We start from the raw sequence: 14,510 nt of genomic DNA, 5'->3' as shown, positions 1-14,510 counted from the left end.
TATATATATATATAGCTGTGCAAGTGGCCTTGTGAGTGAGTGGATGTGTGAGTGAGTGTCTGTGTGAGTGACTGAATGGATGAGTGAGTAGCTGTGCGAGCATTTACTAGGGTCTGTGAATGGATATGTGACTGATTGTGTAGGTGTGTTTGTGGGTGTAGGAGAGGTTGTTTGGGGGTATGAGTGGGCGTGATAGTGGTTCTGTGGATGATGTCATTGTCAGTGAAATTGCTCCCCCTCCCTCGCAGCTCCACCATTAAGTGAAGCCTGCCCCTGCACTTGCACGCTCGTGGATCACCTGCTCCTCATCCCTGGTGGTCCAGTGGACCCCTGTTCTCCTCTGCCTCGCTCCGCTCTCCTCTCCTTTTTTTCACTCGTTTTTTTTTCTCCCTCTGTCTTTTTCTGTTTTTTCACTTTTCCTACCTTTTCTAATTTTTAGGTCTCGTCTAAGGCATTGCTTTAGCAATGCTTTGGCCGAGATATTAAGTAGGGGTCTCAGAAATGCTCCCAAAGGCGGATTGCCTACAGTGCATGTGTGTGGGCTTGTGCACATCGCACACCATTTGGTTTGCTTGCAGCCAGCATCAGACTTCAAACACTTCAAAGGAATCCGCTTGGGTGCTCCTACTAACATAAATCAACAAGTCGTCACAAAGCTTCACAGGAAAGACCAGCGACGCCATATGGACAGCAGGCAGCCACAACACATCTTCCCCACTACTCGTTTCCTACCATTTTTTTGTCGCTTTCCAGCTGCTCAACAAGATTTCCAAGTGAACTGCAGTCTTATTTATTATTCTAAAAAAAAAAAGATAGATAGAAACATATCTTGTAAATTGCAATGGGAATAATTGGAGTTTTAGTAACCTTATTTCTCCTCCCATTCGGTTACGCTTCCTGTTCTCTTCTGTTTCATTGTTGCCTTCTCCCCTAATTCTGCCCTCTTTGTTCTCCCGGGTTTTCTATTGAATCTCCTCCACCGATCCTATGTCTTTTTCTTATTCTTCCCCTCTACTTATTCAGATTACTTTTCTCCTTCTTTTCCCCCTCCTTATTATGTTCTCTATCTGCATCTCAATCCATTCTCCCTTCTTTGCTCTCTCTTCACTTTCACCCCGTCCATTTTGTCCAGCTACTTCATTCTAACCCAACGCCCCTATTCTGTACACTGTTATCCTACAACTACATCACAAACTAGGTGCAACCAAACACCAACAAAACCTCACACACAAGGGCATGTCAAGGACTGCCTCGGGGAAGTTTCACCTGATGTGTATGTCTGAGAGCATGCACATATTGTTTCTGTGTGTCTGAGAGCCTTCACCAGTGTATGTGTATTTGAATGTGTGTATGCGTGACACTACTTTAGTCCACACACACTGCACCCACTACCACTCAGTGCCACATAATTGTATGCTGCATAATAACAATGCAACATACACTCCAAACAATACCACTCAGTGCCACATAATTACACGCCACACAATTACACTTCACTCAATGCAACATATACTCCAAATACCACTCATTGCCACATAATTACACTCCACATAATTACACTGCACTCAATGCAACATACACTCCAAATACCACTCAGTGCCACATAATTGCAGGCCACATAATTACACTGCACTCCATGCAACATACACTCCAAGTACCACTCAGTGCCACATAGTTAAACGCCACATAATTACACTGCACTCAATGCAACATACACTCCAAATACCACTTAGTGCCACATAATTACACGCCACATAATTACACTCTACTGAATACAACATACACTCCAGACAATACCACTCAGTTCCACATAATTATATGCTACATATTTACACTGCGCTCAACAACATACCCTCCAAATACCACTCAGTGCCACATAATTGCACGCCACATAATTACACTGCACTCAATGCAACATATACTCCTAATACCACTCAGTGCCACATAATTACACTGCACTCAATGCAACATACACTCCAAATACCACTCAGTGCCACATAATTACACACCATATAATTACACTGCACTCAATGCAACATACACTCCAAATACCACTCAGTGCCACATAATTACATTGCACTCAATGCAACATACACTCCAAACAATACCACTCAGTGCCACATAATTACACGCCACATGTAGGAGAGTAGGGTCTGCGTCCTATGGTCACCCCCACTTTTTGCTGTGATTTTCTGGTTTTTCGACTTTAGTGTGGCTGTGGGCCTGCTAATCAGACCCACAGACCAGCTGTTCTCTTTAAATTAATACCATGTATTTTAGGTACATACCTGATTGGGTATTGGGTCACCTTTGTGAGCCCCTGTATAGTATACCATAGGTACCAAGGGCATGGGTGCATCCAAGGCCTACCAGGGGCTGCAGCATGTATTATGCCACCCCTGGCTGGCCACCCAAACTGACACCACAGGCTGATCACTCAGCTTGGGTAAGGTGGTGTAATCACCCCTTACTTGGATATAGTCTACCTATATCTACCCATATATATATATATATATATATATATATATATAGACACATATGCACCTATAAGTCACTCCTATGGTAGGCCTCGACAATCCTGGAGGCAGAGTGCTTAGTTTTATGTGAGAGGGTGCCCTAGCATGAGCTGAGCCCCTCTGCAGCTTTCTGAACCATCTCCTTATAGCTATTCTATGATATAGCCATACCATATACTCTTAAGTGAATTATAATCCTCGCGGTTAATGCTAACTTTGGTTTGGCTTTATCAAAACATGTCGTGTAAGGTGTCAAACACTTTGGAATACTACCCTCCCCCCGCCAATTCTGGCAGAGGGGGCAGCATTCCAGCATTCCACACTTCTAGAGGGAAAAGACATGTTGGTTACTGCTTTACCCGGTTAACGTTAAACAGAGCCCCAGCATCACAAAATGGATGCTGCTGCCACAGACACGAGTCTGACCTCCTGCTGCTGGGTGAAACTCCAGCAAGGGAGGCCTAAACAATAGGTTTCCTGTCGAAATCTTGCATTTTAGCTCAACGCGTCTTCCCGGCTGCTAGCCAGACAGACTGTAGTGTATTGGGGCAGGGTGGGTTGAATGGAAAGATGCTTTTCCAGACACTGCCTGGGGCACACAAGGTTCTCCATGCATAGCCCGGTTCAAACCAGATGCTGGGGCACTCCAGCCCTGCTCTGGCGCAAAACTGGACAAAGGGAAAGGGGTGGAACCACCCCCTTCCCAGATCCACCCATAGGAGGGACCTAGCAGGTAATCCAGCCCCTAAAATCAGTATAGGAACTGTGTCCCCAGGACTTAAGATTATCCTGATACAGAACTCTTGGACCTTCGGCGTTCTATTTTGACTAGAAGACTGAAGACATCTCCCTTGTGGTCAAGGAGTGACCACCCTGTGCAAACAGGCACCACCAGTAACTTGCCGGTCTGCTTTGTCGACGATCCCGCCGGAACCCGAAGAGTCAGCGACACAGGAACTGGACTTCCAGACTTCTCTGACTCTGACCCACATCCACAGCAAAGCTGAGACCCATGGCGGACACGAGAGACGTGGGACCGGACACCCTGGACATCCTGCATTTTGCTAACAGCTGGACTACCGAGGTACCCTCGCAGTTGTGCATTGGGGTACGAGAAGCCCCAGACCGAGCGCATTTTTTGCACCGAAGTTCAGCCCTCCACAATCCACGAGTGCCGCGTGGGGCCGCTCTTGCATTTTAGCTCAACGTGTCTTCCCGGCTGCTAGCCCGCTGGCTAGTGAGCCCCCTGAAGACAAACCTTTGAAACCAAACTGCTTTCCTGGTGGCTCCAGGCTTGCTCCAGCTTCCCTGCAAATGAGAAGCTCCTCAGACCTTGCTGGTCTGACCCGAAGCCCATCTTCACTTCCTGCGTGGATTGCGTTGGCCAAGGCTTGTTGGGTCCAGTCTGGATACCGACACCGCAGTCAACTAGATCCTTCGTGGGACAGCTCGAATCCAGCTCCTGGTCATCGTCGACACCTCCTAGTCCTCGTGGCTGCAGAGACAAGCTTCACCTCTTCACCTGAGATCATCGCAACATAGCCTGGTTCCTTCCTGGTTCCTTTCTAGTCAGTGGCTAGTGACCCAGACTCTGTCCCCTCTGCTTTCAGGTTCTTCTCTTCATGGATCCAACCTTGAATCCACCCGGACACTTTTCCTCTGGTCGCCTGCAGCACTTCTTTGCAGATCTCCATAGAGAACGACAACGGAACCCGACACGAAAAGACACCTATGCACCCGGCTTCCCCGGGTGAGGTAACACGAGTACTCCGGTGCTCCCATGGGTCTTGACTCTCGAAGTGTCCTAGTCTAAAGGGCTTTTACCGTAGCCCATCCGGAAGTGTCCTTACACAGTAACTTTGTAACTTCTTCGTTCTCCATTATAAGTCAATGGTAACTCGCGACTGTGTTTAGACACTGCACACGTCTCCCGTGGGTCTCCTACTTCCTAACCTTTGGTTGCTTAGTGTAGCCCCAGCGTTTCCCTAGGCCCTAGGCCTACTCACTATTTCTGAAGTGGTTCTTATACCATTTACTTAGTATATGGTTTGTGAGGCCCCTAGGGCATAACTGTATTTGTGCAACTTATTGTATGCTAATTGAGTAACTTGTGATGTCCTTCGATCTCTGACCTCATAAAGAGTGCAGAGGGGTTGTGTTAGAAATAAATACATATATATTTGATACATACCTGGTGTGATGACCTTTCATTTGGTATTCAAGGGATTATAATTGGTAAAACAGCTTGCTTCACATGCTCTCTGAAGTCTTAGCCTATGACTGCTGGTCCATGCTACCACTAGGATAGCTTGTCTATAAGGTTGACTTTACAACCACCATCAATAAGGGTCGTTTTGATGGTGCAAGGTGCCCACTAGAATAGTGGACATCATATGCCAGGCTTACTTCTCACACCACATAATTACACTCTACTGAATACAACATACACTCCAGACAATACCACTCAGTTCCACATAATTATATGCTACATAATTACACTGCCCTCAATGCAACATACACTCCAAATACCACTCAGTGCCACATAGTTACACGCCTTATAATTACGCTGCACTCAATGCAACATGCACTCCAAAAACCACTCAGAGCCACATAATTACATGCCACACAATTACACTCTACCGAATACAACATACACTCCACACAAAACCACTCAGTGCCACATAATTATATGCTACATAATTACACTGCGCTCAACACAACATACACTCCAAATACCACTCAGTGCCACATAATTACCCGCCACATAATGACACTGCACTCAATGCAACATAAACTCCAAATACCACTCAGTGCCACATAATTACATGCCACACAATTACACTCTACTGAATGCAACACACACTCCACACAATTCCACTCAGTGCCACATAATTATATGCTACATAATTACAATGCACTCAATGCAACATACACTCCAAACAATACCACTCAGTGCCACATAATTACATGCCACACAATTACACTCTACTGAATACAACATACACTCCACACAAAACCACTCAGTGCCACATAATTACACGCCACATAATTACACTGCACTCAATGCAACATACACTCCAAATACCAATCAGTGCCACATAATTACACTCTATCGCATAACCACAGCATCACTCAGGGGCACCACAACATGACTAGGCGCTACCACACCATCACTGAACGCCACAGCATCACTCATCGCAACCACAACATCACTCAGCGCCACCACAGCATCAATCTGTGCAACCATTCAACAACAACTGCTTCAAATATGTTCTCTCAATCTTTCAAGCGTTATTAAAAATGTCACAAAAAGATGTTATTTCACTTCTGTTCTTGGATTTTCGTCACAATAAAATACACTGAACATAATCTTCAGAAGTTATTTACAAAAGTTTAAGCTTTTGCCATTATACATTACAATAACAATAAGTATTAATTATAAAAAATTATTAAAAGCAATTGTTATTTGTAATATCAATACATTTAGGTCACATACATACAACACATATTGTATTACGAATGCTATAGGTGTCACATTTGCGAAAGTTAAAAGTATTGGCATTGTAAATGACAAAGCTATTAATTTAGCTATTTTCAAAACCAACACATAAATAAAAAAACTGTAATTTACAATACCAATAGCTCAAACTTTACTAATGCGAGACCTATTGCATTGCAAATGCTTGTTTCACTTTGTCCATATTTCCCTTAGCCTCACTGGTGGTCTGTTCTCCTTTGCCTCGCTCCGATGTCCGCTCCGTTTTTCACTTGTTTTTCACCCTCTTTCAGATCGTTTCTGCATTTTCCTGCTTTCTGCCTTATTTCACTCCCTTTCTTCTCCCCCCCCCTTATTTTTCCTTTCCCGCCCGTTTTTCCCCTCCACTGCTGCCCCCGTGGTCCCTCCCCCACAGCGCGACCAATCCTGCTCCCCTCCCCTCTCCGCTCCCAGCTGTCCAGCCCTCCCCGTCCCCTACTTAATGGCGGCCGCGCCGAAGGCAGGCCCGTCTGTGCCCGTCCACGACCCGACCGCGACCACGCCAGGAACCCTGGACCTTCGCACCGCCAACGCTACGACCCAGCGACGCTCTACGCCCTCAACCCTGGCAGCAACAACAACTGCAAGCTAGCGTCACCGGCCGACTCCCACGGACTCTTCAGCTGTCACCGCAACCAGCACACCTGCAGCACCGCCAAGACCACGCACCCAGCGTAACCCACCCGCAAGAACTCACTCGAACCGAAGACCCTGCAATACATCCTCCTCAACGTCCGATTCCTCCACAGACATGCCACCGAAATCTGGGACCTCCTCGACAGCACCACCCTGGACGTAGCATTCTTCACCAAAACCTGGACCCAACACCTAATCGGGACCAGACATCGCTATCGCCATCCGCCAAGGATACAAGATCTACAGGAAGGACCACCCAAACCGCACGGGAGGAGGAATCGCTATCGTCCACAAATCCACCCTCCGCCTGAGCACACTCCCGACGAGCCCACAGACCTGCTGGAACACCTTCACTTCAAGATACTGGCCAGCCCCACCACCACCCTCCGAGGAACCCTCATCTGCCGACCCCCGGAACCCCACGGACCTTTTTCCGAATCCATCACAGACATCATCTCCCCGCAGGCCATCGCATCCATCAACTACACCCTACTGGGAGATCTCAACTTCCACCTCGACAACCAACTGGACCCCAGCACCGCATCCCTCCTGGAAAACCTCCACAACATTGGACTCCGCCAGATCGTGACCGAACCCACGCACTCAGCAGGAAACACCCTCTACCCCCTCTTCACAACAGGAAATTCCATCACCTTCAGCCACACCACTGAACTCCAATGGACCGACCATCGATGCGTCCACTTCACCTTCAGAACACCCACCATCCCCAGACACCAGCACCTGCTCCCACAAAGAAATTGAACCAGAATCACTAATGACCAGCTAATCTCATCACTCAGCAACTCCACCTCTACCGTTGCGGAAAACGACGACCCCAACGCCGCAGCCCGAACCCTGCAGAGATGGATCACTGACAGCGCCAACACCTTAGCCCCCCTTAAGAAAAAAAACAACACCCACACCAAGAAAGCTAGATGGTTAACCACTGAACTTCGAGAGTCCAGACGCACTTGCCACTGCCACAAAAAGGACTGGAGGAACACCAAATCCACAGAAGTCCACAACAACTTCAGAGCCGCCGACAAAGTCCACCACCAACTCATCAGAAAAACGAGGAAAAAAGCGATCAAAGACAGAATCTCCACCCACGAACACGACAGCAAAGAACTCTTCAACATCATCAAGGAATTCACCCAACCTACCAGTGAATCCACCGACATCCCACCCTCACAAGACCTATGTGACAAACTCAGCACCTTTTTCCACCACAAAATCAAGAGCATCTACGACAATTTCGACAAAGACAACCAACACACTGAACCCTCACCAACCACCCCTGACACCATGAAGCCAACGATCAACCACTGGACAGCCCTCCTCACCGAAGACAAACCGAAGACGATAAACCTAATCCACTCCGGGGCCCCCACAGACCCCTGCCCCCACCACATTTTCAACAGAGCTGTTGACACCATTGCACCCATGCTCCGCCACACCATCAACCGCTCCCTGGCCACCGCATCGTTCTCTGACGACTGGAAACATGCCGAGATCACCCCCTCCTCAAGAAACCCTAGGCGGACCCCCCCACCCCACCCCCCTGACTTCAAAACTACAGACCCATCTCCCTGCTCCCGTTCGCTCGCCATATTCATCGAAGAGCACAACATCCTCAACTCCTCCCAATCCGGCTTCAGAAAAAACCACAGCACGGAAACGCCCTCCTCGCCTCAACAGATGACAACAGCACCCTACTGGACAATGGAGAAACAGCAGCCCTCATTCTCCTCGACCTCTCGGCGGGTAATGTTGTGTGTTCTGCAAAATTCCTTCTGAATGACTTTTAGTGGTAATGGATTTATTTATATTTTTTCACAGGCACTTTTTTGAAACACTGTTTCAGTGGAGTATCTGTTAAAGCATCTATTTTCATCCTGGTCATCGACAACATGGGATTGATTGTTTTGAACACTGTTATTATATTCATTGGTTATTTACTAGAATGAATTTATAGTTTTACTCAATTTTTATATGCCCACTTGGGCATAATTGTGCAAACATTATTCGTTATGGAATGTTATTATTTGTATTTAACACTCATTGGGACAGAAGCGGAATTAATGTATTTAAAATTAAGGAATATTCTGGGAAATTACGTTACAATATGAATTATGTCAAATACTCAATAATATACAAGGATGTAAGCCCACTGGGGCATGATTTGTGATATAATTTGAAGAGCATAACATTTGGGCTATGAAGAAAATGTCTAAAAGACTAGGCAAAGATGGCCGAAATGAAATTTCCAAAGATGGACGATACTTTTTTACAATAATCACGTGGTGTTTTTGTTGGTCACCTTTTCACTGTTTATGATTGTATTTAAATATGGAGTAATGTGAAAAACTTTATTGCCTGTGAGCAAGGCGTAAAGCCGAAACGCGCCGGGATTGTCATTAAATTTGACATATTTTTAAATATCCACGAGCGTCTGGACATTCTTTCTTTGACAGAGTTTGTGCTTGTGATAATTACGGGGTGTCCGGTAACCCTATCCAGACCACCCGCTTCTGACAGCCTCATAACCGAACCTGAACTGTAGCAGAATATATATATATATATGTGTGTGTATATGTTAAACACACCCGATTCAGCGTGCTTAAGCCACTCGTTGCGGCGGGCTCCCGGCGGGATCGCCACCCCCGCAAAATGTAACACTCCTGGTATCACACAAAGTACGTTCCAAGAACCAGACCCGGGGCCCAAATGGTGCTCAATGCGGTATTTATTAGGCACACGAAAAACAAACCTTGCGCGTTTCGAAGTACAAACTTCTTGCTCATATGTGTATATATATATATATATGTAGCACAATCCTCGAACCTCCACGCCAACAGCGCAGCGCGGCGAAAGAAGAAGGCGAAAGAAGAAGGCAGACCCCACGTTTTCAGGCAGGATGATCTTTTTTATTCACGACCCTTCAAGTGACGCGTTTCGAGTACCACGTACTCTTGTTCACACACACTATATATATATGAATCCACAATCCTGAGGTGCCAGCAACCACGCACAGACACGAACCAGGTACAGACCACAAACGTGGATTTAAAAGTGAAATAGAGTGCTTTATTCCATCGATGGGGACGGCAACATGACGCGTTTCGTCCGGGAAACCCGGACTTGATCACATGATATATATATATATTCAGCTCTTTGGGGTCGGAGCAGTATTTCCACTAATTATATTAGCCTGAACTAGTATATCTTGATAGATAGTAAGAAAATCCTAAAAACTGAGGAAGAATCTGCTGATATGAGTTGCAAAAGGCTCTCATCATGCTTTCATTGCACAATTTATTTAACTTTATTTTTTGAAACATATAGTGGCTGTATCGAACTCTGACAGGTACCCCACTTACCATGTCATCTCTAGTGAATTTGTTTTACCCAACGATTTCTCTGTTCCTTGAATTCCCTCACTATCCCGGACATTATCACACACCCACATCCCCATTCGTGATTCCGATTTTATTTTATTTATTAATATACTCTAACCATCACTAACAATAATACATCCAAACCTTCAATTTGTTCGGATGATGATTTATAACTTGAACATTTACTGATGACATGTTCCTTACATAGTCTTTTCACTATGTCCACACGGAACCCTTTACCACGTGGCTCCGTTCCCATAGTTACTGGAGTATTACCAGGAAGCTGTGTAGCCAGCACTCATTTGGCTGGGATCACGCCGGTTTGACCTATACACCGTAGCGTCTTCATTACCGGTAAGCCCCTTTGACTTACGTGGCGTTGTTTTCACCACGCGCTGCCCAGCGTCCCCCGACGAGCACACCAGTAACTTACGCCTTGCCCCTCTTCCTTTTATTTCAGCAGGCGACTCTGAAATGAACATACATCGCCTTGCTATTTGGGAACGATCGCTACTCATTCCCCTTCCCCGGGTAAGCCATCAGGGTGTCATTTTTTTATTTCGTTTTTTGATTTCGGATACTGCTTTCAGTCCTAAGATTAAAAGACCTACTTAGCCCCCTATTATTGTTCCTTCAGACACTTCGTTTGATGAATTCCTGCCCAGCGTTCCCGGGCCATTTTTCCGCTCCAGCCACTCGCATCTAGACTTAAGTTCTTTTAATTTAACACACTGGCCATTTTGAGCTCGTGGTATATATCTTAGCCCCCATTAGACAACACACTGCAATTTGTTTTTAATCCTCTTAGGATTCATTGACAGCGGAATCCACTCTACAGACGAGCCCCGATTAATTGAGGTATGCTCTTCACAGACCGTGTGCCCATGTCAATTATCCATTTTTGGTTTGTATTACATGAGTTAGTAATTTTGTACTCAATTCTTAATACCAATAGGTTGCAAGCCCCCCACCAGTCCTGATGAAGACCCCGCCGCAAGGTTTCTAGTAATTCCTGCCATCCAGATGGTCAAAACGTCGACAACCCTCCATTACACCCCAGCCCCACGTCTGAGACTATGTCAATTATGCAATACATGGGGCATGTGTTTGTTTAAACGGCACTATCTGGATTTATCATTGTCCTTATAATACAATTTACTGATAATTATTTGAGACTGTTGCTTGCTTTTACTGTCACTATCCCCACCTTCACTATCCTCACCATATCACTCCTCCCGTACTCCCCAGGGGCACTGTTCAACCTTTATAAAATGAATAATGTTGGATACTATATCCCTGCTTTATCTACTTTGTGATTAAAACATCGTAGACTCACTATGTGTATTATCTCTAATTAATTTTGGTCAATATGTATGTTTCCTTGCTGGGACCCCTTCCCTCTCAATAGCATTGTAACCCAGGTCCCAGTGACTATTCTTGGGTAAACCCCCCCTTAGCTTCACCCGCAAAAGGCTCTCAGGCATCTCCATAAAATTTCAATTGCAATTAATGTGAAAATAGTCCAGCCTTTTCTCTTTCTACGGTTAGGCTTAATAGAATGGGTGGAAACGCCTCTCTCACTTGTACTCATTGTAATTTGGCTAAAGGGATGTATGATATAGGGCTTTACCAATTTAGTTCTATTCTGGTGACATGTGTTTTAGCAACTTAGCTTTATTTTCCAGAGAGTGGGTGATCACTCTACCTCAAGATAACTAGACTGTATTGATAGGGGACAGAGTAGGATTGCCATGGGAGACCATCGTTCTGACATTATAATTTTTCCGGATGTTATTTGATCGATCTTTAATCGCACAGTTGCAATCGAAGGATTGTCCAAGTGTTGATAGCTTGTGTGTGGAAACAAAAGTATATCATTCTTAAAGAGGAATGAGTTACAAGTGTCAGCTCCTCTTCACAAAATTTCAGAGAAATGGGGGCTGTTTGTACGATTTAAGTACAATGGATTCAAGAAGATCCTGATAAGGACAATGTTTTGGGTTCATTGGAAAGTGTTGTTTTCAATTGTTTACATTGTTTTCATGGTTTGATTTTCCTTTTAGATCATAAAGTTGGCCTTATCGCCCGCTGGACGCTTGGTTTAATAAACAAGAAGTCCCTAAAACATGTTTATAATTAGGGCCATATTTATCTTATATCTACTTAGGCTATAAAGATTTATTAAAGCATTGATCAGATTGGATCAGGAAAACTTTTATTTTATCTCTGTAGCTCATAGTAATCCATGATGGGAGTATCTCTTCTCACGCTGATTACATTATGCTTTATTGATTGCTCCTTGGATATATTCAGACATTTATTGATGATATTATTGTAAAGAAGGTTAACTGGAGATAATGTGAACTATTTTACCCAGAATCTGACAATCTCTGGCGGCTCTAGAAACACTAGAGGCACAAACAATCTTCTGCTAAAACCTCGAAGATTCCGGAAGGAAAAAACTTATACACGCTCCTTCTCAGGAATGGCACCCAGGATCTGGAACTCACTCCCTCCTGAGACCAGACTCATCTCCTCCTTCGCACTTTTTAAGAAAGAAGTAAAAGCTATCCTCATAGCTAAATACACTTGATCTATTAACGTGGATTCTTAAAGTCTCTGCACCGATCTGTATTATCTGTTCGTTCCCTTCGATGATTCGTATTACTTGTATTATTGACTTACCTGACTGTCTATGCTCACACCTACTTGTATTATTTGCATTATTGATGTACCCGTTTTACTATGCTCCCTCATGTACCCACCCCACCCCACTTATTACCTACAACTACGCTATACCTAATGGCCTGTTATTCACTCTCCTGTTTGTATTCCCCACTTTGTGAAGCGCTCTGATATCTGCAAAGATCTTGTTCGCGCTATATAAAACTTTCTAAATAAATAAATAAATAAAAAATCTCTGCTTGCAAAAAAAGCAAATCGGAGATATATGGCTGCGATTTTCATATGGTTACTAATTAATGGAGATACACAAACATCTTAAAGGCTGCTCACCAAAAACGACCGAAATTGCATATTTTTCTGTGTACATTTAACCACAGATGGTGTAGGTCAGAACCTTATTACCATAGCTTTTTATGTTTTGCCCCACCACAAGGATAATATTTTTCATGTGGGCAAATTCCTTAAAAAAATAGGGCTTTTTCTTAATATTTTGCACTCAATTTTCTCAATTATGTTACCATTTTTTGTTAGTAATGGCCTCATTCTGAGTTCCTCAGGATTTTCAAAATTGTTTGCACTTGACTTTAAACAACAGATCCCTGCAAATCTGGGGCAGTCCAGATTGTTTTCGCTTGCACAGATTTCTTTAGCTAAGACCTATGTGGAATTTGTGTATCAAAAACAGTCCAGAAAGGAGACTACTGTGTGCTGGTATTGGTTTCAAAGACTGTTATTTCACATATCTTCCACTGTAAATGGGAACGTTTTAAATTGGTTTTAAAAACTGCTTGCACTGAATCTGGTACAGTGTGTTTTTTGCACACGAGTTGTCCATGTTTTTTCAGAGTGAGGCAGTATGTGTATTTCAGGTATGGAACATCATGTGGAATGTTTGCGAAGACCTAAAGAGATACCTGGTTGTTGGTAGTCACTACTCTACCAATGCCTAATCTGACCACTTTTACTGGGAACTCCCTTGTTCATCATCATAGATTAACCTATGACTGCGGAAAATATTCCAACCATGCTCATGGACTTCCCATACTGGTAAGTTACGTCCACATAATAGTTTTGCAAATCAATCTCTGGCAGTTGTGATTCCACCTGGTAATAAGTGCACACCTAAGTGAATCTTGGGAACATAAAATATTCAGTGAATCAGAGTTCAACTGTTTTTACAGATAACATTGTTTTTATAGGCTGGGTTCCATTATTCAGGTAGAGTTCACAGTCTTTTTTCCATCATAACCAGGTTTCTCTGCATCTTACTGTCTGTGTTCTTCTTGCAGGAAATATTCCACTACCAGGGCGCGAGGAACAGGAGTTACTGTGAATGATTCAAGCTGCCATGGCGCTTAGACAACTGGGTTAAACGAAGATGGAATCCTCAGCAGTGAAAGACTGATATCTAATTTATGTTTTTTACTTCAATGTGAACTTTCAATATGTACAAAAATAAATAAAATCCTACATAAAGTGAAACAAGGGCTATATTGTGATGGCTGGGCTTTAATTAATCATTATAGGTTCATGTAAGTGTGTTCTCTTGGTGCTAGGTTTGATAATCTCTACTTCCCGTTCGATGTGATTCGCTTCACTACCTTGATGTCTGGTGGGACTTCAGACCATTTGAGAATGAGGCAGCGACCTATGGGATTCTCCATAAAACAGCTGCCTGGTTTCTCAGCAATCATTTCGTACCAGTTCCTTCTTTAGTCACCATCAGAAACTAACTTGAAG

General features: G+C 44.2%; 1 protein-coding gene across 1 annotated transcript in view; it reads left to right on the top strand.

Moving 5' to 3' along the window:
* The window catches only part of GATC (glutamyl-tRNA amidotransferase subunit C), a 127,036-nt gene extending 112,779 nt beyond the window's left edge, over positions 1-14,257 (top strand). Inside the window, exon 5 of the mRNA XM_086942865.1 lies at positions 14,060-14,257. Within this exon, the coding sequence (XP_086798991.1) occupies positions 14,060-14,103 (44 nt within the window). The 3' untranslated portion in view covers positions 14,104-14,257. The remainder of the gene's footprint in view (positions 1-14,059) is intronic.
* Positions 14,258-14,510: the final 253 nt, after the last annotated feature.

Source organism: Lissotriton vulgaris, chromosome 11 (genome assembly GCF_964263255.1).
Source record: "Lissotriton vulgaris chromosome 11, aLisVul1.2, whole genome shotgun sequence".
Lineage (NCBI taxonomy): Eukaryota > Metazoa > Chordata > Amphibia > Caudata > Salamandridae > Lissotriton > Lissotriton vulgaris.
Note: the sequence above shows the minus strand (reverse complement) of the source record. Positions and strands in the feature narration are given on the sequence as shown.